Raw genomic sequence first — 13593 nt, forward strand, 5'->3', positions numbered from 1 at the left:
TTAATCGGGCAGGTAGGTTAGAAAATTTAAAAAGGGAAATGGATAGGTTAAAGTTAGATATAGTAGGAATTAGTGAAGTTCGGTGGCAGGAGGAACAAGTCTTCTGGTCAGGTGACTACAGGGTTATAGACACAAAATCAAATAGGGGTAATGCAGGAGTAGGTTTAATAATAAATAGGAAAATAGGAATGCGGGTAAGCTACTACAAACAGCATAGTGAACGCATTATTGTGACCAAGATAGATACGAAGCCCACACCTACTACAGTAGTACAAGTTTATATGCCAACTAGCTCTGCAGATGACGATGAAATTGAAGCAATGTATATTGAAATAAAAGAAATTATTCAGATAGTGAAGGGAGACGAAAATTTAATAGTCATGGGGGACTGGAATTCGAGTGTAGGAAAAGGGAGAGAAGGAAACGTAGTAGGTGAATATGGATTGGGGCTAAGAAATGAAAGAGGGAGCCGCCTTGTAGAATTTTGCACAGAGCACAACATAATCATAACCAACACTTGGTTTAAGAATCATGATAGAAGGTTGTATACATGGAAGAACCCTGGAGATACTAAAAGGTATCAGATAGATTATATAATGGTAAGACAGAGATTTAGGAACCAGGTTTTAAATTGTAAGACATTTCCAGGGGCAGATGTGGACTCTGACCACAATCTATTGGTTATGACTTGTAGATTAAAACTGAAGAAACTGCAAAAAGGTGGGAATTTAAGGAGATGGGACCTGGATAAACTGAAAGAACCAGAGGTTGTACAGAGTTTCAGGGAGAGCATAAGGGAACAATTGACAGGAATGGGGGAAATAAATACAGTAGAAGAAGAATGGGTAGCTTTGAGGAATGAAGTAGTGAAGGCAGCAGAGGATCAAGCAGGTAAAAAGACGACGGCTAGTAGAAATCCTTGGGTAACAGAAGAAATATTGAATTTAATTGATGAAAGGAGAAAATATAAAAATGCAGTAAATGAATCAGGCAAAAAGGAACACAAACGTCTCAAAAATGAGATCGACAGGAAGTGCAAAATGGCTAAGCAGGGATGGCTAGAGGACAAATGTAAGGATGTAGAGGCTTATCTCACTAGGGGTAGGATAGATACTGCCTACAGGAAAATTAAAGAGACCTTTGGAGATAAGAGAACCACTTGTATGAACATCAAGAGCTCAGATGGAAACCCAGTTCTAAGCAAAGAAGGGAAAGCAGAAAGGTGAAAGGAGTATATAGAGGGTCTATACAAGGGCGATGCAATTGAGGACAATATTATGGAAATGGAAGAGGATGTAGATGAAGATGAAATGGGAGATACGATACTGCGTGAAGAGTTTGACAGAGCACTGAAAGACCTGAGTCGAAACAAGGCCCCCGGAGTAGACAACATTCCATTGGAACTACTGACGGCCTTGGGAGAGCCAGCCCTGACAAAACTCTACCATCTGGTGAGCAAGATGTATGAAACAGGCGAAATACCCTCAGACTTCAAGAAGAATATAATAATTCCAATCCCAAAGAAAGCAGGTGTTGACAGATGTGAAAATTACCGAACAATCAGTTTAATAAGCCACAGCTGCAAAATACTAACACGAATTCTTTACAGACGAATGGAAAAACTAGTAGAAGCCGACCTCGGGGAAGATCAGTTTGGATTCCGTAGAAATACTGGAACACGTGAGGCAATACTGACCTTACGACGTATCTTCGAAGAAAGATTAAGGAAAGGCAAACCTACGTTTCTAGCATTTGTAGACTTAGAGAAAGCTTTTGACAATGTTGACTGGAATACTCTCTTTCAAATTCTAAAGGTGGCAGGGGTAAAATACAGGGAGCGAAAGGCTATTTACAATTTGTACAGAAACCAGATGGCAGTTATAAGAGTAGAGGGACATGAAAGGGAAGCAGTGGTTGGGAAGGGAGTAAGACAGGGTTGTAGCCTCTCCCCGATGTTATTCAATCTGTATATTGAGCAAGCAGTAAAGGAAACAAAAGAAAAATTCGGAGTAGCTATTAAAATCCATGGAGAAGAAATAAAAACTTTGAGGTTCGCTGATGACATTGTAATTCTGTCAGAGACAGCAAAGGACTTGGAAGAGCAGTTGAATGGAATGGACAGTGTCTTGAAAGGAGGATAGAAGATGAACATCAACAAAAGCAAAACGAGGATAATGGAATGTAGTCGAATTAAGTCGGGTGATGCTGAGGGAATTAGATTAGGAAATGAGACACTTAAAGTAGTAAAGGAGTTTTGCTATTTGGGGAGCAAAATAACATGATGGTCGAAGTAGAGAGTATATAAAATGTAGACTGGCAATGGCAAGGAAAGCATTTCTGAAGAATAGAAATTTTTTAACATCGAGTATAGATTTAAGTATCAGGAAGCCATTTCTGAAAGTATTTGTATGGAGTGTAGCCATGTATGGAAGTGAAACATGGATGATAAATAGTTTGGACAGGAAGAGAATAGAAGCTTTCGAAATGTGGTGCTACAGAAGAATGCTGAAGATTAGATGGGTGGATCACATAACTAATGAGGATGTATTGAATAGAATTGGGGAGAAGTGGAGTTTGTGGCACAACTTGACTAGAAGAAGGGATCGATTGGTAGTACATGTTCTGAGGCATCAAGGGATCACCAATTTAGTATTGGAGGGTAGCGTGGAGGGTAAAAATCGTAGAGGGAGACCAAGAGATGAATACACTAAGCAGATTCAGAAGGATGTAGGTTGCAGTAGGTACTGGGAGATGAAGAAGCTTGCACAGGATAGAGTTGCATGGAGAGCTGCATCAAACCAGTCTCAGGACTGAAGACCACAACAACAACAACAACAACTTTGTGAGACGTCTGAACATACTTTGTTCGAAGATTTCCTTTCGTTTTGAACAACATGTTCAGTTTTATTTGCTAGTAAGTCTTCAACCCAGTCACAAAGCTGGTGTTATATTCAGAAAGCTCTTATGTATTTCATTGAGTAACAGTGAGGAACTGTTTGGAGCGTCTCCAAGAAACCAAGGAATACGGTGTCACTCTGTAATCCTGATCACCCGTACACTGTAATGTATCTAACGTACGGTATAAGGTTTGTGTGAACTGTATGTTTCCCCCTTGAAGATCAATTTCTACAGAACGTAAGTTCAAGAAATTCCACTACAGGCTGATGCCACACAATGTGCGCTAATATTACCGAAGAACTAAGGAGATATGAGATACGAGATTAGCAAGTGCGTCCAGTTATTGTCTGTTAGAGGAGCACATACAAAATAAGAGTTAGTCGTGTTAGTTATTTAAAAAATTCACACGATAACCTACTGTAGCTCGTATCTGCAGGCGTGAAGCCGTTCTCTTCCAGCAAAGGTTTCTTTTTGTCTCGCTGTCCTGAAAGAAACAGAAACAACATTTTTAACCCTTACTTCAAACAGTGTCACTGATGTTGATGTCGTATTATAGCTCCGTGGAAACTACTGAATACTAACTGATTATTACACATGATAATCCGAAGCCGAATAATTCTTCTCCTTGCGATTTAATGTACTTTTTACTTCTGACACCACTATAACAGCGTCTTTCCATACGCAGTATACAGGAAGCAACGTAAGCACGGAAGTGAATCTGTCGTGACAAATAAAAATTTGTGGGAGACCGCCCTGCTTACCGAGTAGCGGCCTAACCATTAGACCATCTCTGCACGCTCCCAGACCCGATTTATTCGTTGTCACTGATGTTGGCACCCATTGTTTCCGTACACTACAACCAAAGGCCCTCCGGTGGCGTATGTGGGGGTAGCATCACTGGAAAGACGAATCTGGGGACAGAGTGGCTTGGGCAGCCGTTTGCCTAGCACAAATTTTCATTTGTCACGACGTATTATCTGGATTTTACGTTCTGCATTTCTGAACAGTTTCAACTTACGGTATTTTACGGACTATAAGACGCACTTTTTTCTTCGAAAAATTTCCTCTAGAATTCATGTGTGTCTTATACTCGAAATGAATACAAAAATATCCGGTGTCTGATTTAAAATTCCCGCCCATCTTAAAAATAGCCATAAATTCCACGCCGCGGGAAACCTGTCTCTAACAAGATACGTATTAAAACAATGTCGAGCAGTTCCAGTTGATGTTCTGAGGCATATCCGTTATGCAGCTCTAACTCAAGATATTTTCCCAGACAGGTTAAAATATGACATAATCAAACCTCCCTACAAAAAAGGGGACACCACAGATGTCAATAATTACCGGCCAGTATCCTTGCTTACAGCATTTTCAAAAATCGCCGAGAAAGTAATGTCCTCAAGCGTGGTTAGCAATCACAACAGTAAAGGCATACTTAGTAAATCACAGTTTGCATTTCGAAAATGGTGCTCTACTGAGACAGCAATATACAATTACACTGCCAACATAATATAGTCTTTAAATAGTAAAATGTCACCAATAGGAATTTTCTGTGATTTATCCAAAGCGATTGATTGTGTGAAGAATGACATTATGTTACAGGAGTTACAATTCTATGGTATAAATGGAACAGCATATGAGTGGTTTAAGTCATTTCTATAGAACAGGAAGAAAAAAGTTTCTTTATATGTTTGAAGGTATTTAAGAAAGTTTCCCACTTCATCTAACTGGGGTGAAATTACATTACTTGTTCCACAGGGTTCGATCATGGATCCCCTTCTGTTCTTGATATATGTGAATGACCTCCTTTCTTATCTGAAACAAGAAGCTAAACTGACACTGTTTGCTGATGATACAAGCTTCATTATCAATCCAGTAAAAGAAACTCCAATACAAAATAATACAAATAATGTCTTTGGAAAAGTTATTGGTTGGTTTTCTGCGAATAGGCTTGCTGTGAATTTTGAAAAAACACAGTACATCCAATTTTCTACTGCAAGGAGTACAGTTCCTTCAATAAATATAACATATCAATAGAAGTCAGTAGCCAAGGTGGAGTATACAAAGTTTTTGGGTGTGCCTGTAGATGAGAATCTTAATTGGAAAATTCAGTTTTTGGATCTCCTAAAGCGACTACGTTCAGCAACTTTTGCTATCAGAATAATTTGCTAATTTTGAGGCTATAGAAACTAGCAAGCTCACATACTTTGCATGCTTTCACTCTCTGATATCATACAGAATAATATTTTGGGGTAACTCAACACTTAGGCACAAAGCATTCACTGCTCAAAAGAAAATGGTTAGAATAATGTGTGGGGCTCATAGTAGCACACCTTGTAGGCATCTGTATAAAAGGTTAGGAATTCTTACAACAACCTCACAGTACAATTACTCAGTAATGAAATTTGTTCTCAACAACATGGACCAGTGACATTCATGATTATAATACCAGAAGAAGGAAAGAGTTACACTATCCTCTAGTTAACCTATCTCTGGCACAGAAAGGGGTAAAACATGCTGTTGTAAAACTTTTCGGTAAATTACTGGGTAAAATATAATGTCTGACAGACATCAGCAATAGTTTCAAAAATAAATTGAAATCGTATCTCCTTGACAACTCCTTCTATACCATAGATGAATTCTTGAATAGGAATAAATAAATCTATTGGTATAATATAAGCATTTTGTGCCATTTAAGTGAATGGGGTACGTAACAAAGCTTTAAGCTTAAAAAGAAACCCTTGATTCATGGGTGTATTTCTTATGCACTTGACACGTTCCACATCATAAAGGTTACCGTGAGATTGATTAATGGAACACGTAACTAACTAACTAACTATATGGCAACATTGGATTCAACTGGCAGCAGTAGTGCACCGATGCGACGAACATGATTTGCGGGGATTCAATGTCTCCCTCCCGCCCCGCCATCACAAACCCAGAACACTACGTAGCCTATGATGTGTCATTGCAGTTTACGGTGCCAGTGAACTTGAATTGAAAGTGATTTGTATTATCGGTGACACTACAGTATTTTTGTTAGTAGCTAGTTTCGTAATGGAAAAAAAGGTATTAGCATTTGCAGAAAAAATGGAAACAGAGCAGCAGAGCGACATTTCGACCCTCCACCAACAGAAAAAAAAAACGATTTGTGAGTGGAGGGCTAGTAAAGAAGAACTGAAAAAAATGATGAAGACTAAATGCGTATAGGACTGAATGCAAAATGAGCAACACTAGAATATGAAGTACTGAAATGGGTTCAAGAACACCGCCAAAATGTTATTGGAATGAACACAAAAACGATTGTTAGAGTAGATACACCAAACAGCTGCTTATAGTAAGCAATCTTTATTTACGACAGACTGTTTCGGCTTAATCGGAATTTTCAAGTACGTCTAGATTGAAGTTACGTCCATATTGCGTCGTTAGTGGACTGTTTTGTAACTGTCACTGCTTTAATAAGATACTAAATAGTGTGAAGATGTTGAAATTAACTGTTAGTTACGACGTGACACCAGTTTTACAGTTCCACACCTACGACGCTTAAGCTAGCGCTACAGTGGAAACTTACCTGGCTTTAAGGGTGGAGTTGGTTGATGCTAAAGGTTTATGAAGCGTCATGGATTTAACATGCGAACCAAAACCAAACTATCGCAGAAAATGGAACAAGAGTATGCACAGAAAACGTTTTCCACTGCTTTATTATTCAACATCGAAAGAAAACTAGTATGGGCGAAAGTCCTCTGACATTTGGTGTGCCGAGTAACAGAACTGTTGCCACGAAAGGTGCTAGAATTGTAACTATAAAAACAAGTGGACATGAAAAAATGCACTACACTGTTGTCCTTTCACATTGTGTAACGGTACTAAACTTAATCTAATGGTCATTTTCAAGTGCAAAACAATGCCAAACCTTCTGAAATACCACCAGGTGTTTTCGTTCACGTACATGACAAGGGGTTTATGGACGAGGCTGGTATGAAATTATAGACTAACAGGGTGTGGGATAAGAGGAAAGGTTCTTTATTGAAGAAGAGTTCTCTTCTTGTGCTAAATCAGCTTAGTTGTCGTTTGAAAAATTCTGTGAGAGAGAACTGAGACAGTACGTCTAGATTGATGTGACGTCCATACTGCGTCGTTAGTGGACTGTTTTGTAACTGTCACTGCTTTAATAAGATACTAAATAGTGCCAAGGTGTTGAAATTAAGTGTTAGTTACGACATGACAGCAGTCTACAGAGCTGGCTGTTTTTCCGGCAAGACTTACTTCACAATTGGAACCTCTTGATGTCTCGGTAAATAAACCATTTAAAGTGTATATTGGAGAGGAGTGGAACAAATGGATGATCGATGAAACCCATCATGAATTCACACCGAAGGAAGTTTTAAAACGACGTACAATCCAACAAGTGTGTCAGTGGATAAAAGAGTTGCAGAGAAGACATTACTGTTAAATCTTTCAAGAAGTAACGCTCTCGGTGGCAATGAAGACCATCTTATATATGAAGAGGACAACGATGGCGACAAAGAGGAAGAGGAAGAGGAAGAGGAAGAAGAAGAAAAAGAGGAGGAGGAAGAAGAAAGTTCAGATGACGATTTTCGGGGATTTCAAATGTCACTTCGATTTTATAAACTACGAATTTTTATTAGTCTGGCTGTGCAAACTAATAATATTGCATTTTATAGTCCTTAAAATACTGTCTATCATTTCACGTCATTACATCTTCGTCGACTTCGGGCCCACTGTCGCCATTCATTTCGTTTGAGTGAAAGCAGCTGGCAAACAAGCAGTCAGTCTTATAAATACGAAGAGAAGAATTCAGACGCGGTGGAGCCCACCGTCACAATGGAAGTCGCACCACAGTAGCCACAGTGTACCTTGAAAACAGTCGACTGCTGCCAGCTATTCCTGTGTTCGTGAACTCTAGCAATGACGTAACAACCATCCCGGCGAACTCTTGTTTCGCGCCTCGCTCAACTAACTTACGTGCGAAGGCTACAGAGCCTTCTCGAGAAAGCAGATATCTGGGAACAAGAAACAGGGTAATTTCTTATTAATGAAACGATTAAACTTCGAGAGAATCTAAAGTCTCGATAAACTTTCGCTCGTCTCGGAGTAGACTTGGGCAACTATATTTCGACTTTCAAGAGCGCGTGGAAGACAGAAAACGCATTCTATATCGATAGAGTCACTGTACGCGAAATGAGACTGCTTGGATGTACGGACGAGACCTGTCACCTTTCTATCGGATTATATTATAAATTTCAGTGTCTTGGTCACGTGCTACTTCACTAAAATTTATTAACAGTTTCAGCTCTGCTGCCATCATCAGATATAGCTTTACAGCAGCGACATGCAGTTGTGTAGCCAATACACTGTCTACACACCTCCGTGTCATTGCTGTATTCATTAGATATGATGATGTCTGCAAATAAGAAGACGGGAATCAGTTTTCATGAGTAAATTGACTGTGTGCCTGCCTATTACTGCTGTAATCATTACGATACGATATTGTTATTCCGAATTACGATGCAATGTGGATGTCCAAAGGAACAGGCAGTGCGGCGACTACAGCCGTTATGAGGTACATTAAATATATTCGCAATTGCGAATATGGACAATGATCAGCTGTATAATGAAATGACGACACTGAAAAGATTTGTGCTGGACCGGTAGTCCAACCCCCGCCTTCCGCGAGCGGTCGCCTTAACGTTAGGCCATCCGTACATGACCTCCGGCCAGACTCGAACTTCCATATGTCGTCATCCCTGTGTCTACAAATTCTCGTGTATCCATTGTGTATATTCCCGTACAGGGTGCTGTGGACACGTGGTTGAAGACATATGGAAGTTTAGGCGTGGCCGCGAGTCGTGCTCGGTTACCCTAATAGTTCGCCGGCACGGTAGATCAGCGTGTTCGGTCAGAGGGTTAGCTACCAAAAAAATCAATTGGCTCTAAGCACTATGGGACTTAACATCTGAAGTCATCAGTCCCCTAGAACTTAGAACTACTTAAACCTAACTAACCTAAGGACATCACACACATCCATGCCGAGGCAGGATTAGAACCTGCGACCGTAGCAGCAGCGCGGTTCCGGACTGAAGCGCCTAGAACCGCTCGGCCACAGGCGCCAGCTGCTTAGCTACCCTCTGTAATAAAAAACTGAGTCAACGGCTCAGCACTGAACTTGAACGGGTATCATGGGACATCCGCACCGAACAAATGCAACGAACAAAATCGAAAATAAAAAAATGCGAGTTTCGATTCCCGGTCCGGCACCGGGCACAAATTTTCGTTGTCTTCATTCCATTATACAGCTGATGGTTGTCCATATTCGCCATTGCGAATATATTTCATACTGCAATCGTTAGATCTTATCTACATCTACATCTACATGGATACTCTGCAAATCACATTTAAGTGCCTGGCAGAGGGTTCATCGAACTACCTTCACAATTCTCTATTATTCCAATCTCGTATAGCGCGCGGAAAGAATGAACACCTATATCTTTCCGTACGAGCTCTGATTTCCCTTATTTTACCGTGGTGATCGTTCCTCTCTATGTAGGTCGGCGTCAACAAAATATTTTCGCATTCGGAGGAGAAAGTTGGTGATTGGAATTTCGTGACAAGAATCCGTCGCAACGAAAAACGCCTTTCTTTTAATGATTTCCAGCCCAAATCCTGTATCGTTTCTATGACACTCTCTCCCATATTTCGCGATACTACAATATGTGGTGCCTTTCATTGAACTTTTTCGATGTACTCCGTCAGTCCTATCTGGTAAGGATCCCACACCGCGCAGCTGTATTCTAAAAGAGGATGGACAAGCATAGTGTAGGCAGTCTCCTTAATAGGTCTGTTACATTTTCTAACTGTCCTGCCAATAAAACGCAGCCTTTGGTTAGCCTTCCCCACAACATTTTCTATGTGTTCTTTCCAGTTTAAGTTGTAATACCTAGGTATTTAGTTGAATTTACGGCTTTTAGATCAGACTGATTTATCGTGTAACCGAAGTTTAACGGATTCCTTTTAGCACTCATGTGGATGACCTTACACTTTTAGTTATTTAGGGTCAACTGTCACTTTTCGCACCATTCAGATATTTTTTCTAAATCGTTTTGCAGTTTGTTTTGATCTTCTGATGACTTTATTAGTCGATAAACGACACCGTCATCTGCAAACAGCCTAAGACTGCTGCTCAGATTGTCTTCCAAATCTTTTATATAGATAAGGAAGAGCAAAGGGCCTACAACACTGCCTTGGGGAACGCCTGAAATCACTTCAGTTTTACTCGATGCCTTTCCGTCAATTACTACGAACTGTGACTTCTCTGACAGGAAATCGCAAATCCAGTCACATAACTGAACGATACTCCATAAGCACGCAATTTCACTACGATGATGGTTGCAAAGACGAAACCGATAGTAAAATTTTAGTAAAGTACTATGTGAGCAAGACATTCACTTTCGTAATCTAATTCAAATCATAGTTATTCGGCATGTAGTCCAGAAATGAGATTAGTAGTAAAAGGAATCAAGTTCAAGACGAGTGGATCTGGAGAAAATGCCGATGGGCTCACCCTACTTGGACACCGAGTTTTCTGTTAGTCCTCCTCGCCGGTAAGTGTAGTTTGCTTTAGGCAGTCGTGCGGCTCGGACGTCTGTTTACGTCCCTGCCACGGAGCTTCGGCGTAAGCGGTTGTTTACTTCGTGTTAGCCTTCGCTAGTGTTTGCACTTTCGAACTAGAATGGCTCATTCGTACCGACAATCTACTATCAAGATCAGCTTTAATAATGAATTTGCTCGACCGAAGGCATTTCAAGTAAAACGATTTATATGTGAAGAAATTAAAACTGAACCACAAGATATGGCTGGCATCCACTTCTCTATCACAAGCAGTGTGGTCTACGTCAAACTGATCAACGACACGGTGTTCAAATAGTACTATGGGACATAACATCTGAGGTCATCAGTCCCCTAGAACTTGGAACTACTTAAACCTAACTAACCTAAGGACATCACACACATCCATGCCCGAGGCAGGATTCGAACATGCGATGGTAGCGGTCGCGTGGTTCCAGGCAACACGACACGGTGTGTAACAAGATCGTACGCGACCATAAAGACGGACTTAAATTTAAACATTCAGACGGACATGTCGGAACGGTAGCTACTGATCACAGATGACTTGGATTGAGACCTGTGAGAGTATTTGAGTTACCATTGGAGGTTTCGGCTGAAATCGTGGTTAACGCGCTACAACCCTATGGTCGGGTACTTAGTCACATAGCAGAAAAATGGACAACCTTTACCACGTACCCTGTACTTAATGCTGTGCGACAAATACAGATCGAGCTGTCAAAACATGTGTAGTATTATGTCACAATTGGAGAGTGCAGAGCGATAGTCATTTATGACGGTCAGCCGAAAACTTGCTCCGGTTGTGGTCAAGAAGACCACGTTCGCTCAGTGTGTCTCCAATTGTACAAGTACCGACAAGTGAATCTGTCGCAACACCTGTGGCGGCGCCTCTCCCTCTCACACATGCAAATGTGTTCCGGAAGGACGCCCCACTGAACAGTGGCAGCGCCCAGCAGCTGGTCAGGCCAGTCGAGAAACCGACGACGGCGGATGACGACACGAGCATGGTGCCGGGAGCGTCTTCCACCACCGTTCAGCACCGACCGATACCACCAATACAGAGGTCGGGTGAGCGAATGGTCATCGACAGTCGAATAGTGCCGACGGCTGCCTTCGCGTCCAACTACAGTGGTGACAGAGACCACATTCGGCCACATTCGGATAAGGAAACGCACACGCGTAAGCGACGGCTCCGAAATGGCGCAGGGAAACGACGTCTAACCCCATCGGACGACTCCTTAATATCTTTATTAAAAATGAAACTCCTCCAGCTGTACTTAAGATTTCATATTTATTTGGCTACTAGTTTCGACGTTGCGTCAACGCCATCTTCAGGCCCGTACACTTTGATGATATCAATTGTGTGTGGCTGAGTACTGGAAGTCCGCAGTGAGACCAAGACGTGCTCCACATGGATTCATGCTGCAAAGACGAAACCAGTAGTAAAATTTCAGCGCATCAAAATAGGGAGTGAAATGTGGGAAAGTGGGGCTGTGACGGCCTCCCATCATGTGACACGTCCACGATGGCGTTGGGCAGAATTGTGATGACGTTTGGGGGCCGTGTGACGTCATTAACCCACCTTACACGTTGCATGAACTGGTGACCTGTGGCTTTTCTTTTCTGATGTGTCGAAACTTTTGCATCATTACAGAGGAAGGTTGTACACATCTTCGAGCCAAATTTAAAATTTAAGCGTCACAACCGGTGGGAATTACGGAATTTCCAAGAAATAATCCTTTAATTCTTTTGCGCCCTGTATATCAAATTATGCGTTCTTTATACTCTGTTGTGTTTGAGCCGGACAACTGTGTTTCCTCTTAATTTATCTAATTGTGTAGAAAAATAGACGTTTATTCTTCATTAGAATCTCCAGGTATTGAGAAGACAACTTCGTTAAAATGACGCACATGACTGGACAGAGCGCCGCGACGAATTAGCCGAGCTGTCTGAGGCACTGCTGTCATGGACTGTGCGGCTGGTCCCGGCGGAGGTTCGAGTCCTCCCTCGAGCATGGGTTTGTGTTTTTGTCCTTAGGATAATTTAGGTTACGTAGTGTGTAAGCTTAGGGACTGATGACCTTCGCAGTTAAGTCCCATAAGATTTCACACACATTTTTGAACTGGACAGAGCGTCTCAGCGAGTTTCGATACGTGAATCGCGCCGTGGCGTAGGTGCAGAGCGCACACCTAGGGGACAGGCTCGTCACGACATCCAGACAAATCATCCGCTCCGTATCGTATCGCCACAGCGAGTGAGTTTGCGTGTGCACATTGGCAAGTCAGTGAAGAGATTTACGCAGCGGGCCACTGCCGTTGCACTTACCTGCGCAACAGCAACTTCAATTAACTGTAAGCGCGTATTGACGTTTGGAACGTCACAGTTGGTGCCCATCAATAGACAACCTGTTGCTGATGGCGTAATAGTACGTGAAAGACAATAAGCAAATCAACCGTCCAGTGGTACATGGATGCGTTATTTGACTTTATTCACCGCAGTCTGGCTTCGCATTTTTAGTGCTATTTTGCCCTGCAGTGAAATACAGATTTATGTAATTTAGCAGCCGGAGTGGCCGTGCGGTTCTAGGCGCCACAGTCTGGAACCGAGCGACCGCTACGGTCGCAGGTTCGAATCCTGCCTCGGGCATGGATGTGTGTGATGTCCCTAGGTTAGTTAGGTTTAATTAGTTCTAAGTTCTAGGCGACTGATGACATCAGAAGTTAGGTCGTATAGTGCTCAGAGCCATTTGAACCATGTACTTTAAATCGCGAGGTTGTAATTCAGCACTAATTACAAGTAGATGATAATAGACTAGCAAACTAACTGTTCGTCGTCAGAAGTGAAGATTGTATCCGACCTACCTCAAGGTTAGTTTGATGACTGTTATAATACACAGGCTGTATGACAAATATCAGCACAACTTGACACAGGCGAAAGTATACGGCAGTACAAGCTTAACCATCCCAGCAGACATGTGTCCAACCAACTGTGAGGTAACTGCTGTAGTGTGTTACTTTTGAATGCATTATGGGAACAGCAGTGATCAATAAA

The 13593-nt window shown here is 41.7% G+C and overlaps 1 protein-coding gene across 1 annotated transcript in view; it reads right to left on the reverse strand.

The window, feature by feature from the left end:
- LOC126413204 (zinc finger C3H1 domain-containing protein-like) overlaps positions 1-13593 on the reverse strand; it is a 525925-nt gene that overhangs the window by 339872 nt on the left and 172460 nt on the right. Inside the window, exon 3 of the mRNA XM_050083100.1 lies at positions 3317-3382. Coding sequence (XP_049939057.1) covers positions 3317-3382 — 66 coding nt within the window. The remainder of the gene's footprint in view (positions 1-3316; positions 3383-13593) is intronic.

The sequence above is a fragment of the Schistocerca serialis genome, chromosome 7, assembly GCF_023864345.2.
Source record: "Schistocerca serialis cubense isolate TAMUIC-IGC-003099 chromosome 7, iqSchSeri2.2, whole genome shotgun sequence".
In the NCBI taxonomy this organism is placed as follows: domain Eukaryota; kingdom Metazoa; phylum Arthropoda; class Insecta; order Orthoptera; family Acrididae; genus Schistocerca; species Schistocerca serialis.